A 15,177-nucleotide genomic window follows, 5' to 3' on the forward strand; every position below is an offset into this window, starting at 1 on the left:
TAGGCTGCATTTGTTTACAATGGTACCAGCTTTTTACTGCTGGGGAACAGGCAGGAGACTCGACGGCATGTAGGGATTGTAAATGACCCACCGAGCTCTTCTTTCCCATAGGAAGGGCACTCTCCGAGCCAGGCCCGTGGCAGACACAGCCAGCATGTTCACAGGAGGAGGAACAGTGAGGCCCTTTGCCACTGCAGCTGCCGCTGTTTGCAAGCTGCGAGTGCCTCCCCGTGGGCCTGTGTGTCTCGGTCTCCCCACAGTTTGGCTTTAGAGAGAGCTCCAGGATGGGACCCTCCTGTGGCCACTTGTAAGAACTGCACGGGACCGTGTGGAAAAGTAAAAATCATGGGGTTTCTTTGTTTTCCTGAATTTTACCAGCTTGCAATGCCTCTAGTTGCTGTAAACTCAGCACTAGAATTCAGGTCCTGTTAGAGCTACTCTGACATCTGAATAGGCTTCAAAAAGTCTCTAGACATCTTCAGGCTCTGCTCCTTATAAAGACCATGCTCAGGTCCCTGTTAAGACTGTAGATGAGGGCAAGAAGAAAGGCTGTTTTGTGTCCAGGGCCATGTTTTTAATGAGATGACAGATGTCGGGCAGGGTGTTTTCTCTAATAAAATCCCTAGAAAAGATGCAAATTCATCTCCTGCCCATAGGTAGGTACTAGCGGGCAGGAGCTGACACAGGGGAGAGGGTGCTAGAGGTGGACCATGCCAACAGCTCCTTCCCTGCCAATGTGAGAAGACTCTCTGGCCTGCCCCATCTTCCTCCCTTCCGTTCTGGGTCAGGAGAATTGAAAGGGTTTTTCTGCACAGATTCACTGCATGTATAACAGGGTGCAGAGGCCTATCAGCAAATTCAGAAAACGTACACACTTCTAAGATCTCTCCCTGCCACCCACCACACTCTATATTTAAATACTAATATTTAAATATTAAATATTAAAATAATAAAATAATAAAATAATAAATGATAAATTAATATAATAAATAATAAAATAACAAAATATTAAAAACTAATACTAAACACTCTGTATTTTCTTCCCTCCTTTCTCCTGCCTATGCTATACATAGCTCATTCTTTCCTGCTATACCCAAAACAACTCCCCACACACACCCAAGAGCAGGCTGCGGTAAGGGGGCAGGAAGGGAGGATGCCTTAACCTCTTTCGACTTTGGCCTGTGGTCTAACGTCTGCTGTTCTTTTCCACATGCTTCTCCTCCTCCCTGCCACGTGCCGCCCAGCCCTGCTCCCCCCACCCCCTGTTTTGCGCTCCACTTTCCAGAGGAAGTGGTTTCTGCGGTGGGGTGTAGAGGAGCATCAAAAGGTGACCCAGATCTCGATTGTGGCGTCATGGAACTGGTGGTGTGTCCTCTTCCTGCCCCACCTGGGCCATGAGACCCTTTCCACATCCTGTCCTACTGTGTTATTTCCTGCCTTTGCTTTGCAGCGTGGTTTTTCTCTCTCGAAATAAACAAGAAAGTGCAAAGGGGGGGGGGGTGGCGGGGGGGTGGCACACTGGTAGGAGTTTGAAAGCCTAATATCAGAAAGTGTCTTTGAACTAGACCTACAAATTCAGTGTTTTGCAGCTCACATGCTAAGAGTCACTTTAGTCAAACCATTTAACTTTATCTGTATACTCATCTCCTCACTCAGCAAATCTTATCACTGGGGTCCTTTAACCTGGAAAAGACTGAGATGTGGAAAAGGGAACATGCTGTCCTCCCTCCTTGACCATACAGCTAGGAGTGGGTTTGCAGTGCAACACAAAAAATTTAAGATGGATTTTAATTTTTAAAAGTGATACCAAAGGTAAACGAGTGTGGAAACTTTTCTTCCGAGTCCCTGAAGGTTTCTGGAATTAGGTTAATCAGTTGGAAATCTGTGAAATGCAATGACTTGGTTTGTAATTCAAATATGGTTTAGACAGCTTCATTGAACTGTTTCCCTGTGATGTGACAGACCTCATAATCAGCAAAATGTAAGCTTCAAGAGCTGCCTAGAATCTAGCATTTAAAGAGTGTGGACTTTCTACAGCTGGAGAGAAATGAGAGTGACTGTTGTGGCAAGGGAAGAGACAAGAGAATGAGTCTATGAACATCTGTACTATTAAATAATATGGGTGACAGACCCAGAAAGTTTGAAGTTGTTTCTTGGCGGGAGGGGTCAGTAACTCTCTGTCACCCTGTGACAGGCCGCCTGCTAAATGGTCAAGTAGCAGCACCATGGCAGGAGACCAGGGAGACGTTGTTGTGTTTCTGCTCAGCACTGTGGAGTCAGATCCTGTGGCAGGGATGCTGGCATGGTCTTCACTTGGGGACCCTGTCCCACATGAAGCACCAGGGCTTTTGGCTAAAAGCATCTGAAGCAGAGCCTTTCCAAAATCAGAGTTCTTTGCAATGGATGTGAATCCAGCAGGGTGAGAGATATCCCTTAAGGGAAAATCGCCCCCACTAGTCTGGCAAGGCTTTCCCTGCCACTCAGTTTGGGAGCTGGTGTGAGGTACAAGCAAGGTTCAAGCTTGCAGGGAGGGTGTGTTTCCTTCAGAGCATCTTTCTCATTCCTCACTCCGGAGGAATCTCTGGTGCTTCAGAAGAAGATGGAGAAACCGATGACACAAAAGAAGAAAATTTCCTTTCTGGTCTTGCCAGTGACAGACCGAACCTGGAGACACAGGCTGGTTGTTGGTTGGTGTCACTAGTGCAAAGCAGGTACCATCTCCAGTGACGCTTGGGAGTGAGGGCCATTTAGAGGCAGGATACTCAAAGGTCCTGCATTCTGCATAGCAGTAGACATCTGCATTCAAGGACCCAGGCTGCTTACTGGTCCTCTCACTGTGGGCAAGCCATATTTTGCTGTTGTCTTCACATAGCACAGAGTCTGCTCTTGGAGAAGTGCTCTTCTCCGCTTCCCTCCCTACAACCAGCCACCCTGTTCTCACCCAGACACAGCAAGGATGTCCTGGAAAGGGACTTTGTAGCTATTCCCCCTACCCAGCGTGGGTCCAGCCAGTTATCGCAAACAGCGCCTGGTGGCCAAGCCAGGCTGAAGAGGAGAGTCCGGACACCCCTTCCCTACTTCACCCCAAAGGCGAGGCTCATTCATCTGAAGGGTACAGCAAGTTCCTTGAACTACAGGTACAAAAGACAAACAAGTTTCTTACTTTTGGTAAGAATTGTTTAATAGCAGCCACAGGCCTAAAGAAATGCCAAGACATCAGAGCGGTTGCCAGCACAATTCAAGAACTAGCAGCATGCGACTTTCACATGCATGCACTGTCTCCAAGGAGTGTGCACATGGACAGGTAAATATTTCAGTTTAGTTTTATGCAATGATATAAAAAAAAATTGGGAAATCTGAGGTGTTTAGAACTAAAAAGGAACAAAAGCAGTTTGTTTTTCTACTAAACACAAAGCCAAATTCTAAGCTGGTTTAAATTCAGAAAAACTTAAGGCCAGATAGACTTAAAAAAAATACTAAAAAGCGTTCTTTTGTTCTGTGATAATGAAGTGAGAATTTCACTGAATTAAGGACTTCTGGGAGACCTAGCAGCATACCTTTTAGGGAGAAACTAAAAGATACCTTGCTCTTGTCTAGGAAAAGATAGCAGGACATGGTGCACAGCACCCTGAATAAGTCTCCCTCTACTTTTTAGAGTGTTTTATTTGTTACTGAAATGGTGTCTGTGGGGATGCACTTTAAGATGTGCATACCTGAAAGCTACCAAAGTATGAAAAATTCACATTCAAGTGATATTTAGCATGCAGTTTTCAACAAACAACACTGCCCCAAGCAGAACTTGTGTGTCATTTTAATACAAGTAATAGTGATGTTTGGCAATTTATAGTTATAGCAAACTATGCGTCATTCAATAAGAGGCATTGTCATGCTAAATAAATCAGGCTTCTGGGGGAGCAGGATGCTGGAAATTTTAAGCTTATTTTTTAATAGCTTTATAACAATGCAAAATAAGCAATTCAGACTATGATGTCTGGCGTGATATACAGAAACAGCAAGTGATATGCCTTGCAACAGGAGTGCGTGTTCCCTCTTGCACACAATGCTCTGGTAAAGATTCCTCAGCAGATTTTTTTTTGGTACTTCAGGGTTGCACCATCCGGTTACTTTAATTCCTGTAACAAAAATAAAGGTATGTTAAATCATTATTTGAGATACAGTCGCAGCCACACAATTGTAGACCTGAAGTGTCTAGGCAATAGAAAGAGGAGAAAGACACTGGCCCAAAACTAATATATTAGGTCTGAGGTCTTCAGTCAATAAGCATCAAACTTTCCCAGCTGGAAATTGGTCAGGGGATGAATCTGATGGATTAATGTAGACAAGGGAAGGGATGGAGGTTGAAATAGAAGAGAGATGTCTAGAAAGAAGAAAGAAGTTAATTTTGCATGTGGATAAGGAAAGGTAAATAGACTTGAGGAGTGGGTGAAAACAATGATATGGCCAAAGGAGTGGAGGGGTTTTACTGTTGGTAGGCAAAAGGTGTATGGATAGGCTGCATAAACAGCTATTACAGAGACAAGGAACATTCACAGCTACTGAATTGATCCAGATGTTTTCTGCCAGAGGCATTACCACCCTCCGTGCATACTCACTTTTTTTTCCACATAATCATCGTCATCAGCACATTAAAAATTATTCCTTTCATTAAAATTATTTTCAGGCCCAGCTGTGATAAAGACATCGTGTTCAGGTTTTCATCTGTAAAAGTAACAGAGAATGACAGTCACAAGAGCACCGAGATATCCTCGCTTCCAGACAGACTTAAAAGCACTTAGTAATGAAGCTGTTCCACTTTGTGTGATTGAGTCAGCTGGTAGGCTAGCTAACGAGCCAGTGAGCAGGACTGTCTCACTGAGAGACTTTCATTTCTTCCAGTTGGTGTTTCATGGGCCAGGTTTTCATGCAATAACCACTTAATTATCCAATGTGCAAGTCTGCCAACCATCTAACTGTGTTTAAATACAGTGTATTATGAACCCAGGGTGCTGGAGGCATCCCGCCTTCCTCTCCCTAAAATTTTTTAAGATGGGCAGGGGGCAAAACAAGTTTAATTTTATTTGATGTACATGACATCTGTTTGGATTTTCTATTAATCTTAAGTTACAAAGCCATTTTCATTTGAAAATACATTGATCTATATTGGGGAAGCAAGGAGCTGTCATCAAAAAGTCATTTCATGCTTATCTTTGAGAACCTCTCTCTGAAATGACTGATCAAATCAGACAAGTTTGCTGATGAGTATTTTTCTGAAGTGGTGTTTTGGAAATATTTGGCTAACTGGTTTCTTTTCAGCAAGGCTGCGTGTTTGCAAAAGTACAGCTATTCTGCAACCAGGCCACATGCAGATGCAGGCTCAGCGCCTTTGAACAAGCAGTGGCAGCAATTGCGTGGGCTCCAGCACTGGCCAGCATACTCCCACAGCCATGAGCTGAAGCAAAGCCTGCTCAGATGCACCATATCTTTAGTGCAGCCCTGCTTCTGAGCTCACAATGCAGGAACCACCTGCTTATTTTTTTGGTTCATTAGGTGTTTGTGCACCCAAAAATAAAAACAACTCTTTTGAAGTCTGAAATGCAGGCAGACATCGAGCAAGGCTGACTCATATCAGTACCTTAAGTCATTATGTCATGGGGAGTTGTTGTTTGGCTAGTTCTAGCAAGAGCACATAGGTGCTGGCTACACTGCTCACATAAAATTACCAGCTCAGATCTGAAAGACTACATTAACCCAAGGACTTCCAGCCTTGACATTTAAAGCCTGTGGGGCCCTTTTGGAAATTTCCAGCCTGAGTTTTTTTCTCCAACAGGAATTCTGCAAACAGGGAACATTAGCAAAAACTTGGGAAGACATTTCCTTTAATCAGGCCGAGTTTTATGCCTAAAGTGGTGTGTACATACCTGTCCTGAAGTGTAGAGACAACCCTGTAACACAGACAGTGCTGGCACCTGCAGATAGTAATAATAAATTTAATTAATAACAGAAATGTACTTCTTCAGAAGTTCATAAAGATATCTCTACTTAGAAGGGCTGGATTAGAGTTTCTGGCCAGTAAAGCCTCCCATAAACATTCATTTCTGCTTGTTTTGGGGCAAGCATAAAATATGATCTAATTAAACTTTAGTGTGCCATCAGACAAAGGAATTTCAAGCTTTGTATCCCCCACAGTGTGATGCTAAGATCTCTCTGCTGTGACTGTGCCAGTCTTAATCTTGTTTCCACCAAGGAGGAAGGCAAATGAAAACAGAGGCAACAAGGCAACATTCCTCTGGAGTGTGGGAGCATAATTCAGCATTGTTTGCTGGGCTGGGAGGTGAGAACAAGTCCTGCTCATACTAATAGCACAGAGACCAGAGTACCTCTAGCCCTGTACACACACCCAACAATGCCATTACCACTTTCAGGATCCTCGCCCTCCAGTTCTCCAAAGCCCTCGTGATTTGCACCACACTGCATTTCATCTTTCTTGGCCCAGTAGGTTGACAGGTAACTCGCTTCCTCTTTTTCCTCAGATGTTGCCATCCCCACAACAGCACTTGTGTACTTATCAGCCCAGTTAAGACTAAGCTTGTCAGGGATGTAATCTGTGATAAGGCACATTTCCAAATCCTCATCATCTTTAGAGGTCAGCCTGTAGACTGAAGGAGATGGAGTAACATCTGAAAATGGAGAAGAGAATAGATATTAAATGAGAGTACACAGTCCTCTGTTCCATAGTTCCTTCAATCTTAACATACAGACACTTAGGTATGGAGGTTTTTCCATGTTCCGTTGCCTTATTAGGGATCTAGTGCTAGGACATCTTTAGAGAACCAAGGCATCCACAATAGACAATGCAGGAGCTACATGAGACTTATCTTGACTTATGTTGACTTCTCTTGTATAGGAGACACAGAGAGTGTCCCTAGGATGTCAGGATCCCTAGAGCATCTCAAATGATATTGTTGTGGGCATCCACACCCTAGATGTCCATATCTAACCTAGTCATTCCTCTCTGTAACAACTCATTCAACTCTACTCTGCAGCCTGGGCTTCCTTTTGGATTGTGGCCTGGATGCATTCAGAAATGTGTATAACAGGCAGAGAGAGCACTCCCTTCTGGCTTCACGGCTAGGGGATGTAACGTGTCTGGAGAGGACTGAGCAGCCCAGGGGCATTCCGTCTTTTCTGCAAATATGTAGTCAAATCCATGACTGACATTCAAAATCCCACTTCCTACACCTGTCCTGAGGGATGGTGGATAAACTACCAAGTCTTAAGGGTGTCCACATTTACCACCAGTCTAGCTAATTTTGTTCCTACAGGAGAAGGCTAGGAAAGTTGCTGCAAGCTAGGAGCACATGGTTGCATTTAGGGGAAGAATGATGAAACAAACAGATGTTTCATTATGTTCCACCACCTGACAGTGCAGTGCAAGATTTTTTTTACTAAATTTTACCCTGCAGGAAAGGGGTTTGGGGAACCAAAGGCTGCAGATATAGGACACCTGGGGTTTATTTCTGTTTTCGTGCTTCAAATTCTGCTAACATGTCGGTTAGACTAGGATTTTCCACACATATCAAAACACTACCTGTGGTTAAAATCTTTTTTTCACATTTATCTTTGTAAACTTGTACTCTAAGCATATATTTCATCTTGTCCAGCTCTTGAAGTCTGATTCTTTGAGACGGTGCTTTCCTAAGTCTTTGGTCATGCATAATGGTAAAATATTGTGGGCATTACAGTACTCTAATGATGCACAAATGAAATATCATTAAAGATACACTGTAGCCAAGATGCAAATTTGGGGCTCTCAGCAGCCCTCTGGCTGCATTTTCCATTGGACTTCACAACCACAGGTTTGAACAAGAGCTTCACTTCACATTTATAAACTGACAAAGTGTTATAAGGTAGGGTTGAGAGTTTAGACTATTTGCTTTGTCCCTGTTCACACACCTCACTGATAAATAGTGTAGAAATACTAAAGAAGCTTAGTTTGCAAACAAAGAAGTTTTAATTTCTTCCCATGAGGGAAGTTTGGACTAAATCTTGGCTTTTACAAACTCTCTCAAAATCTTATGCAAATGCAGACCCTAGTTCTATCACTGAGATAAATCCTTTTCATCGGTTCAATTGCCACTTGTCAGCACCTTAGAAAAATAGCCATACTTCTTTATTAGTATGATCTCAGAGAAAACTTCATCCACAAAGCCTAATGATTCATTCTCTGGCCCTTCTCCTGAATTGCGGTTCATCTGTCCCAGATTTCCCCTGGCTTTTAAAACCCTGATGAGACTATCTGTTTCCCAACTATGCAGAGTACAGTCTGATGTATGTTCTGACTCCCTCAACCCCTCTCCCCACCTCCCATACTCCCAGTTATTGTTTTGGAAATAGATTTCAGTGATCTTTTGTTAGGGAGAGGAAAACAGAAGCAGATAAAAAGCTTGAAGGTAGATTCCTGTATAAAATACAGATGAACCAGGATACATCATTGTCATGGAGTACACAGACACGAAAGAGAAGGGGGAGAATTGATCAAACTGTTCTGCTACTCTCTCATAATGAGTACTATGCTTTCTGGAGAGCTACATATCTCCCTCTCTCCAAATGAGGGTGGTTTTCTCCCTTTCAATTTTGCAATGTTTTTATCTTGAGCAGATGAAAAAATAAGGTCTGTATTTTGCAGGCAGCTACAGCAGCACCTGTTTTGCAAAATACTCATTTCTTATTTTTGCTCAGAGTGGCTGCTGGCTTTGTTCTGGTACTAGAGTCTTTTTCCAATAAGTTCCTTTGCATATTTGCACATTGTTATGAAAGTTTGCAGGTGGCCGTCTTGCTAAATATCATCTATTGTAACCACAGAACTGTGACCTATGTTTCCTGTTATTCTGTCTTAATGAGTTGGTGGATGTGTTGGAGATGCCGTATTGGTATTTATGACCTGTATTTGCAGGAAGGGTTGAGAAGTAAATCATGAAACTCTGAGCTGTCCGCCTTGCCTAATTTCATCTTTACTGAAGGATATCTTCCAGATAGAAGAACAGGAGCTGTTGAAATGCTATTCCTGACCAGTTAGAGAAAGCTAACTCCAGAGGTGATTGCAGAAAAAGAGCAATAGAAGCCTGTTCCAACATCAGCCTGAGGCCCATGCCTTCTTTTCCAAACAAACTGCAGTAGAAACCCTGAACTGGTTTAACACACAGCTTGTATTATACAGACATTTATGTCATTCTCCATTCCTTCCAAAGCAAACTCTCTGAATCTCTGGTCAGACTGGAATTGGTGTGATAGAGGTCTTTGATCCTCTTACCATTCCCCAGCCTGAGACATGACATTCCACAGCTGGAGTCCACCTAGAGCAATCGCCCAACTCAGAGGAAATATATGGCCCCTCGCACACTCATACAGGCTAAACTTGACCCTAGAGGAGCAACTCCAGTGACTTAACAAGCACTCTAGTGATGTTTGCTGGCTGTCCTCCAATGAAGGTTGCAAAAGGTCAGCCAGCCCTGCACGGATGCCAGGATGTCTACAGCAAGACTAGATGTCCACTTTTAATACCTGAACCCTTCTCTAAACTTCCAGTGCACATGTGCACAGGTACTTAGATAAAAGAAGCCAGGTCCTAGCCCAGCATCAGCCAAGTCATCCAGAGTACAAAGACGCTGTGCAGAGATTCAGTATTTGCAAATGTGAATATGCTGCTTCACGTAGAGGGTTCAGGTGTAGTTCTGGTCTCCATCCCCAAAACTGTTTTGTCATTGCCTCTGTAATTACACTTGGAGAAGTCACACCATTCAAGATCTTTGTCACAAACCTTTAAAGAGGAAGATTTCTAGCTGAACCAAAACCGAAGCTGAACTAACAGAGGAAGATACCTAGTATGTGAGGAGAAATCAAGTGTTCAATGGACTAAATAGTCCTCTAATACCAAAACAGGGTAAAGCCTGGGCTTATAGCATGTGGTCACATTACGGAAAAGTTGAGAGGCTATTTTCTTAAATTTCATATTGGGAAGAAATACCCTATTTGTGTTCATATATAGATTTCTTCATGCATCACCTAAACTATGGGAGAGATTTACTATGATCTCCTCTGCTGCTCCTTTCAACAATGTTAAGGAAAGATTTTTGGGAGTCAGAAGGAGCAATTCTGCTTATCTAATCCATTATTTAAAGCTCACAGGTGAACGAGATGGCTTAACCCATCCGGGTAACAATTGTCTAGAACCAAAAAGAGTTGAAGTAGCTGCTCATGAACCTCCCAAGAACTTCTGTCATTTTCACAAAATGCTTTTGCGTACTCTTTTCTCCAAAATCAGAGTGGGTTTTAATTGCCAGAATATAAAGTTTTCAACTTTATATGCCAGATATTTAGTTTCTAGAAAAAGATTTATAGAATCATAGAATGGTTTGTGTTGAAAGAAACCTTTAAAGGTCGTCTAGTCAACCCTCAATTCAAATAATTTCAACTAAGAAAAGAAACTTTCTGAATTAGAGATTAACTATTCATGTAGCACCAGCCAAAAAAATCACATTTTTTTTAATGAGTAAGAAAAAAACATTCAAAAGAATCAACCTAAAACCCCTTTCTAAAAACACGTGGAAGATCATTTTTATGTTGATAGTAAAAAGTCAGAAGAACTTTTGATTTTATGCTTGTGGAATTGCCTCAGATGTAGATACCCTTCTTGATCAGTCTATTTAATGGGTACATTTAATTAGATAATTTATTTGGGATTACAGCCTTATGCCATTTCCACAAATAACTCTCCTAGCTCCAGTATCCCATGCACCCCAGTTTGAATCATTGCAAATACCATAATCTAAGTCACCTGAGAAATTTCTTCACAATGCAGTGTGACACCAAGACTTAAACATGAGCCCAGAGGTACCTCTGAATTTTTAACCCCTCAATCTAAGGAAAAACACTATTACAGTCTGACAGGACTCAGAAGTTAATGTTAACAATATGCCAGCATCATTTACCTAGGACATTGATGATGGTGTCTCATTTCCCACTGATCCCAGTCTCCCTGCTCCATCTTCCCAAGCACCCTGTTGAGAAATTATCCTAGGTTCATTTTCTTTCTGCCTTCCCTCCTCCCTCCACTCTTCATCTAGGGTTTACGTTTGTTCTCCATAAAGGTTGACCTATTCAGAAACACTGACCAGTGAACACTGCTCCCGCCTTCACACCTTCATAGCCTGTCCTTCTCCAAATCTTACTCACCTGCATTGACTTTTAATCTAGTCCCTCTTCCAAACACAAACTTACTGCGTCTTTCCGTTTCCCACTCAACAAGAAGCCTTTGCAATAAATTCCTGCCTAATAGCTGCATATTCGTATGGCTCCTCATCCAAAATATGTGAGAAAGCTGTCTACCAGAGAATGACACAACAGAATATTTGAAATTTCATTTCATCTTCTCAGGTTTCTAATGCATTTTAAAATATAACTGAGGAAAGGAAAGAGTTACCATGCATCACAACAAGTTGGTTCCCCTTCCAAATACCATCTTTCTAGTTCCTGGCTGCTCATCGCACTGTAACATCAGGTTTTGCAAATATGGAAGGGGACTTTACTTTTGGATTTTAAACCCCCAAAATCATGGTATATTCTCTTAGGACAAGAGTTAGAAAATCCAATCTCTAAGCCATTAGTCAGAATAACCTCTAGATATTATTTTAAAGATGCAAAAATCAAGTCTAAATACTTAATAGCGAGAAACTCTGTGAAAGTGCTAAACTTTTTATGTAGCATTCAGCCATGTGTGAACTGCTTGTAGCGCTCTGTGTGTGACCGCACCATGCCGTGACTATTAAACCTGTGTGAATGTTACCATCTTCTCTAACTGTTCTTTCCTGAAATGGCTCACTGCCACACCATAGCCAAACACTCCTCGGATTCCAAGTCAGCATCTCTATTCCAACTTGTTTTTGTCATGCAAAGCCAAAAAGAATTTGGAACATGCTTTCATGGAAGTCCTTGGTCCATCTACCCAATGAACAAATGATTTACTAATCCTGGTGTTAATATGGAACTGAAAGCTCAAACTTACTTGGGCTAACAAGAAGTTGGGTCCCCATTCCAAATGAGATTTTCACATATACCTGATTGGCACACAGGTGTCAGCCTCCACAAAAAGGTAGACCAGTTTTCCCAGTGCATACTGACAACCGGTCAACAGACATTCCAGAGCAGGGAATAATTTAAGGGAGCAATGGTGAAACATATTGATTTAAGTTACCATCAAAGTACCAAAGAAATCTACTAGAAAGTTATCAGGATCAGAAACAGGGAGATGAATTTAAAAAAAAAAAAAAGTTAATTCATTCACTGGTTACAATTGTGTATTACACCTTTCAGGGCAATACTAAGAACAATCTGTGTTTTTCCATGTGTAACATCACATAAAATTCCTGCTCGCTGTTTTCTCCTGAATGTTTCACCATTTACTACCCACCTGACTTGATCACCAGCAAGGTTCCTTTTCCTAATGTCAGCTTGTATCCTTCTCCACCTCCATAACTCACACAGCCCAGGAAACCTTTGCAAGTACCCCGTTGACCTTGGTTACAGTTATCTCCTTACAGGTTTCAGTGGCACATTGTGACCCTGTCTAGATCTTAGAGCTTCACAGGCAGTTGCAAAGACAATCTGTGCCTTCTAACTCTATTACTTCAGGATTCACATACTCCCACTCACTTAGACATGCAGTAACAGGAGTAAAGCATTAAGTATGGCCTTGTAGCTGTGACAGCTCAGTAAATCTGGATTCAAGTCCCAGTCATGAACAGAACCCACTTGCACTATTTGTGGATAAGTATATGAGGCAAACCAACTAAAAGGCAGTCCAATTCCCATGCCAACACTAATATTAAAAATGTTATAAGTATACTGTTCCTTGGTGGGGTTTTGCTACAAGCAACGACCAGCTAAAATCACAGTAAGTTGGTATTTTCTAAATCATAGAACCATAGAATGGTTTGGGCTGGAAGGAATGTTTAAAGGCCATCTAGTCCAACCTCCCTGTAACGAGCAGGGGCACCTTCAACGAGATCAGGTTGCTCAGAGCCCCATCCAAGCTGACCTTGAATGTTTCCAGGGATGGGGCATTTACAATGTCTCTAGGCAACCTGTGCCCGTGTTTCACTGCCCTCATCATAAAAAATGGCTTCCTTATATCTAGTCTGAATCTACCCTCTTTTTATTTAAAACCATTACCCCTTGTCCTATCGCTACAGGCCCTACTTAAAAGACTGTCCCCATCTTTCTTATAGGCCCCTTTAAGTATTGAAAAGCCTCCCCAGAGCCTTCTGCAGGCTGAACAACCCCAACACTCTGAGCCTGTCTTCATAGGAGAGGTGCTCCATCCCTCTGGTCATCTTTGTGGCCCTCCTCCAGACCTGCTCCAAGAGGTCCATGTCTTTCTAGTACTGAGGACCCCAGAGCTGGACGCAGCACTCCCGGTGGGGTCTCACCAGAGTGGAGTAGAGGGGAGGAATCACCACCCTTGACCTGCTGCCCACGCTTCTTTCTATGCAGCCCAGGATACGGTTGGCTTTCTGGGCTGAGTGCACATTGCTGGTTCATGTCCAGCAATATAAATATTATAACCATTCTTGTATTTCAATCCATTTTCATGCAACTTATATCATCCTTGACTTTGATTGAGGCTACAGAAGTGGCATGGATTTACTCTTAGGACAGAACAAATCCACATGAGTTACCTGACAGAAGAGCAAAACCATGCTTTGCTTAGCTTATCACAGGAATGCAATTGATGGAAGCCCACCTACAGCAGCCTCAAGGAAGACTGCTTGGACAGCTGCCATAGAATAAATTCCACTAGTTAAAGTGAGACCTCAGGCTACTATGCCTTTGACAGCTGCCGTTTCCCAGATCTTGGTGCATATCCACAACAATCTTGCAAATTAGGCAAAAAATCGGGATAAATGTACCTGGCGAAACCAGAAGTCTTGTCCCAGATACAAATGTGAGTTTGTAACTATTTCCATAGTCACACAGTAGCACAAGCCTCTACAGTATCCAGAGTGGTATTGAATGGAACTTTCAACAATTAAATACTCCACCAAAAGAAATCCTGTTTATCTCTATGATTAGACAGACCCATCTACCTAGGACATTTCTTCTGACTGACTTTTTTTTCACGTGGTGTTTTGCATCTTTCAAACTCCCAAATATCTGTTCCTTAATATTCCCCTCCATCATATTTATCCCATTGCTTCCAGAAAGCCACCTGCATCGCAAGTTCTATTCATCTCATCCCTTGTTTATTAGTCTGCTGGTCATATATCTCTCTCAAAAATTAACTTACTGTTACTTCTCAGCTCACATAGTGTTTGATGGCATAGTACAAATGCCATCATCCTGTTCTCTTGGATTTGCCATCTTAATTAGTCAAGAGTGATTCCAGAGCAAATTTGCCACTTAGCTTTTAATAGAAAACATACTTTTTGGTATACAATTTCTTTGTGGCAGGAAGACCATTGCTTACTCTGCCGTTAAACATGGAGGTTTCAGCTCTTAGGTTCTACAGTGTGTCAACAGCAAGATCTGGAGCAGTTGCATAAAGACATGACCATAATGGTAAATCTGGGGTCATGTAAATGAATCCAGACAGAGCCCTGATTTATAGCTCCTTCAGCTTGCTGATAGCTCCATATAAACTTGAGAATCCTATTTTTCTTAAATGTTTTTGAACAGGCTCAGGAGGGTCATTGGAAATATGAGGAATTTCCCCAGAGGTTTTCAGTATGAATAGTTTCTTTATATTGTGGTGTTTTTAAACTTTCAGAATAAATTTTTTTTTAAATTATCTTAACAATTTTAAGAAATTGAAACATTTTGGGAAACTAAAACATTACTTTTCAAGAGTAAATCCAAAGCATATAGATATTAAATGCTTCTAAAATTAATATTAAGAAAGTTGGAAAAATTGATACACTTGAAAAAAAAAAATCAGTGTCTCAGGATCTGCTTTACTTTCTTTCCCTTTTCCAAAGAGTTTCAGACAAGAGAAGCAGTGTGGGGTTTGGGGTTTTTTCAGACACTTTTAGCAGCAACTGTCAAAGCACAATTTTTTTCATTGTTTTTTTTTGTTTGGAGAAAATTATTTTGTGGTCAGGGTCACCTTTTCATCTTTCCACAGAA

General features: G+C 41.9%; 1 protein-coding gene across 1 annotated transcript in view; it reads right to left on the minus strand.

Moving 5' to 3' along the window:
• Window positions 1–3,165: 3,165 nt before the first annotated feature.
• Window positions 3,166–15,177, minus strand: part of LOC142068102 (M1-specific T cell receptor alpha chain-like) — a 241,018-nt gene continuing 229,006 nt past the window's right edge. Inside the window, exons 6-9 of the mRNA XM_075117344.1 lie at window positions 6,414–6,677; window positions 5,919–5,966; window positions 4,614–4,719; window positions 3,166–4,133 (exon numbers count right to left, since the gene is read on the minus strand). Of these exons, the coding sequence (XP_074973445.1) occupies window positions 4,127–4,133; window positions 4,614–4,719; window positions 5,919–5,966; window positions 6,414–6,677 (425 nt within the window). The 3' untranslated portion in view covers window positions 3,166–4,126. The remainder of the gene's footprint in view (window positions 4,134–4,613; window positions 4,720–5,918; window positions 5,967–6,413; window positions 6,678–15,177) is intronic.

Source organism: Phalacrocorax aristotelis, chromosome 23 (assembly GCF_949628215.1).
Source record: "Phalacrocorax aristotelis chromosome 23, bGulAri2.1, whole genome shotgun sequence".
NCBI classification, from domain to species: Eukaryota; Metazoa; Chordata; class Aves; order Suliformes; family Phalacrocoracidae; genus Phalacrocorax; species Phalacrocorax aristotelis.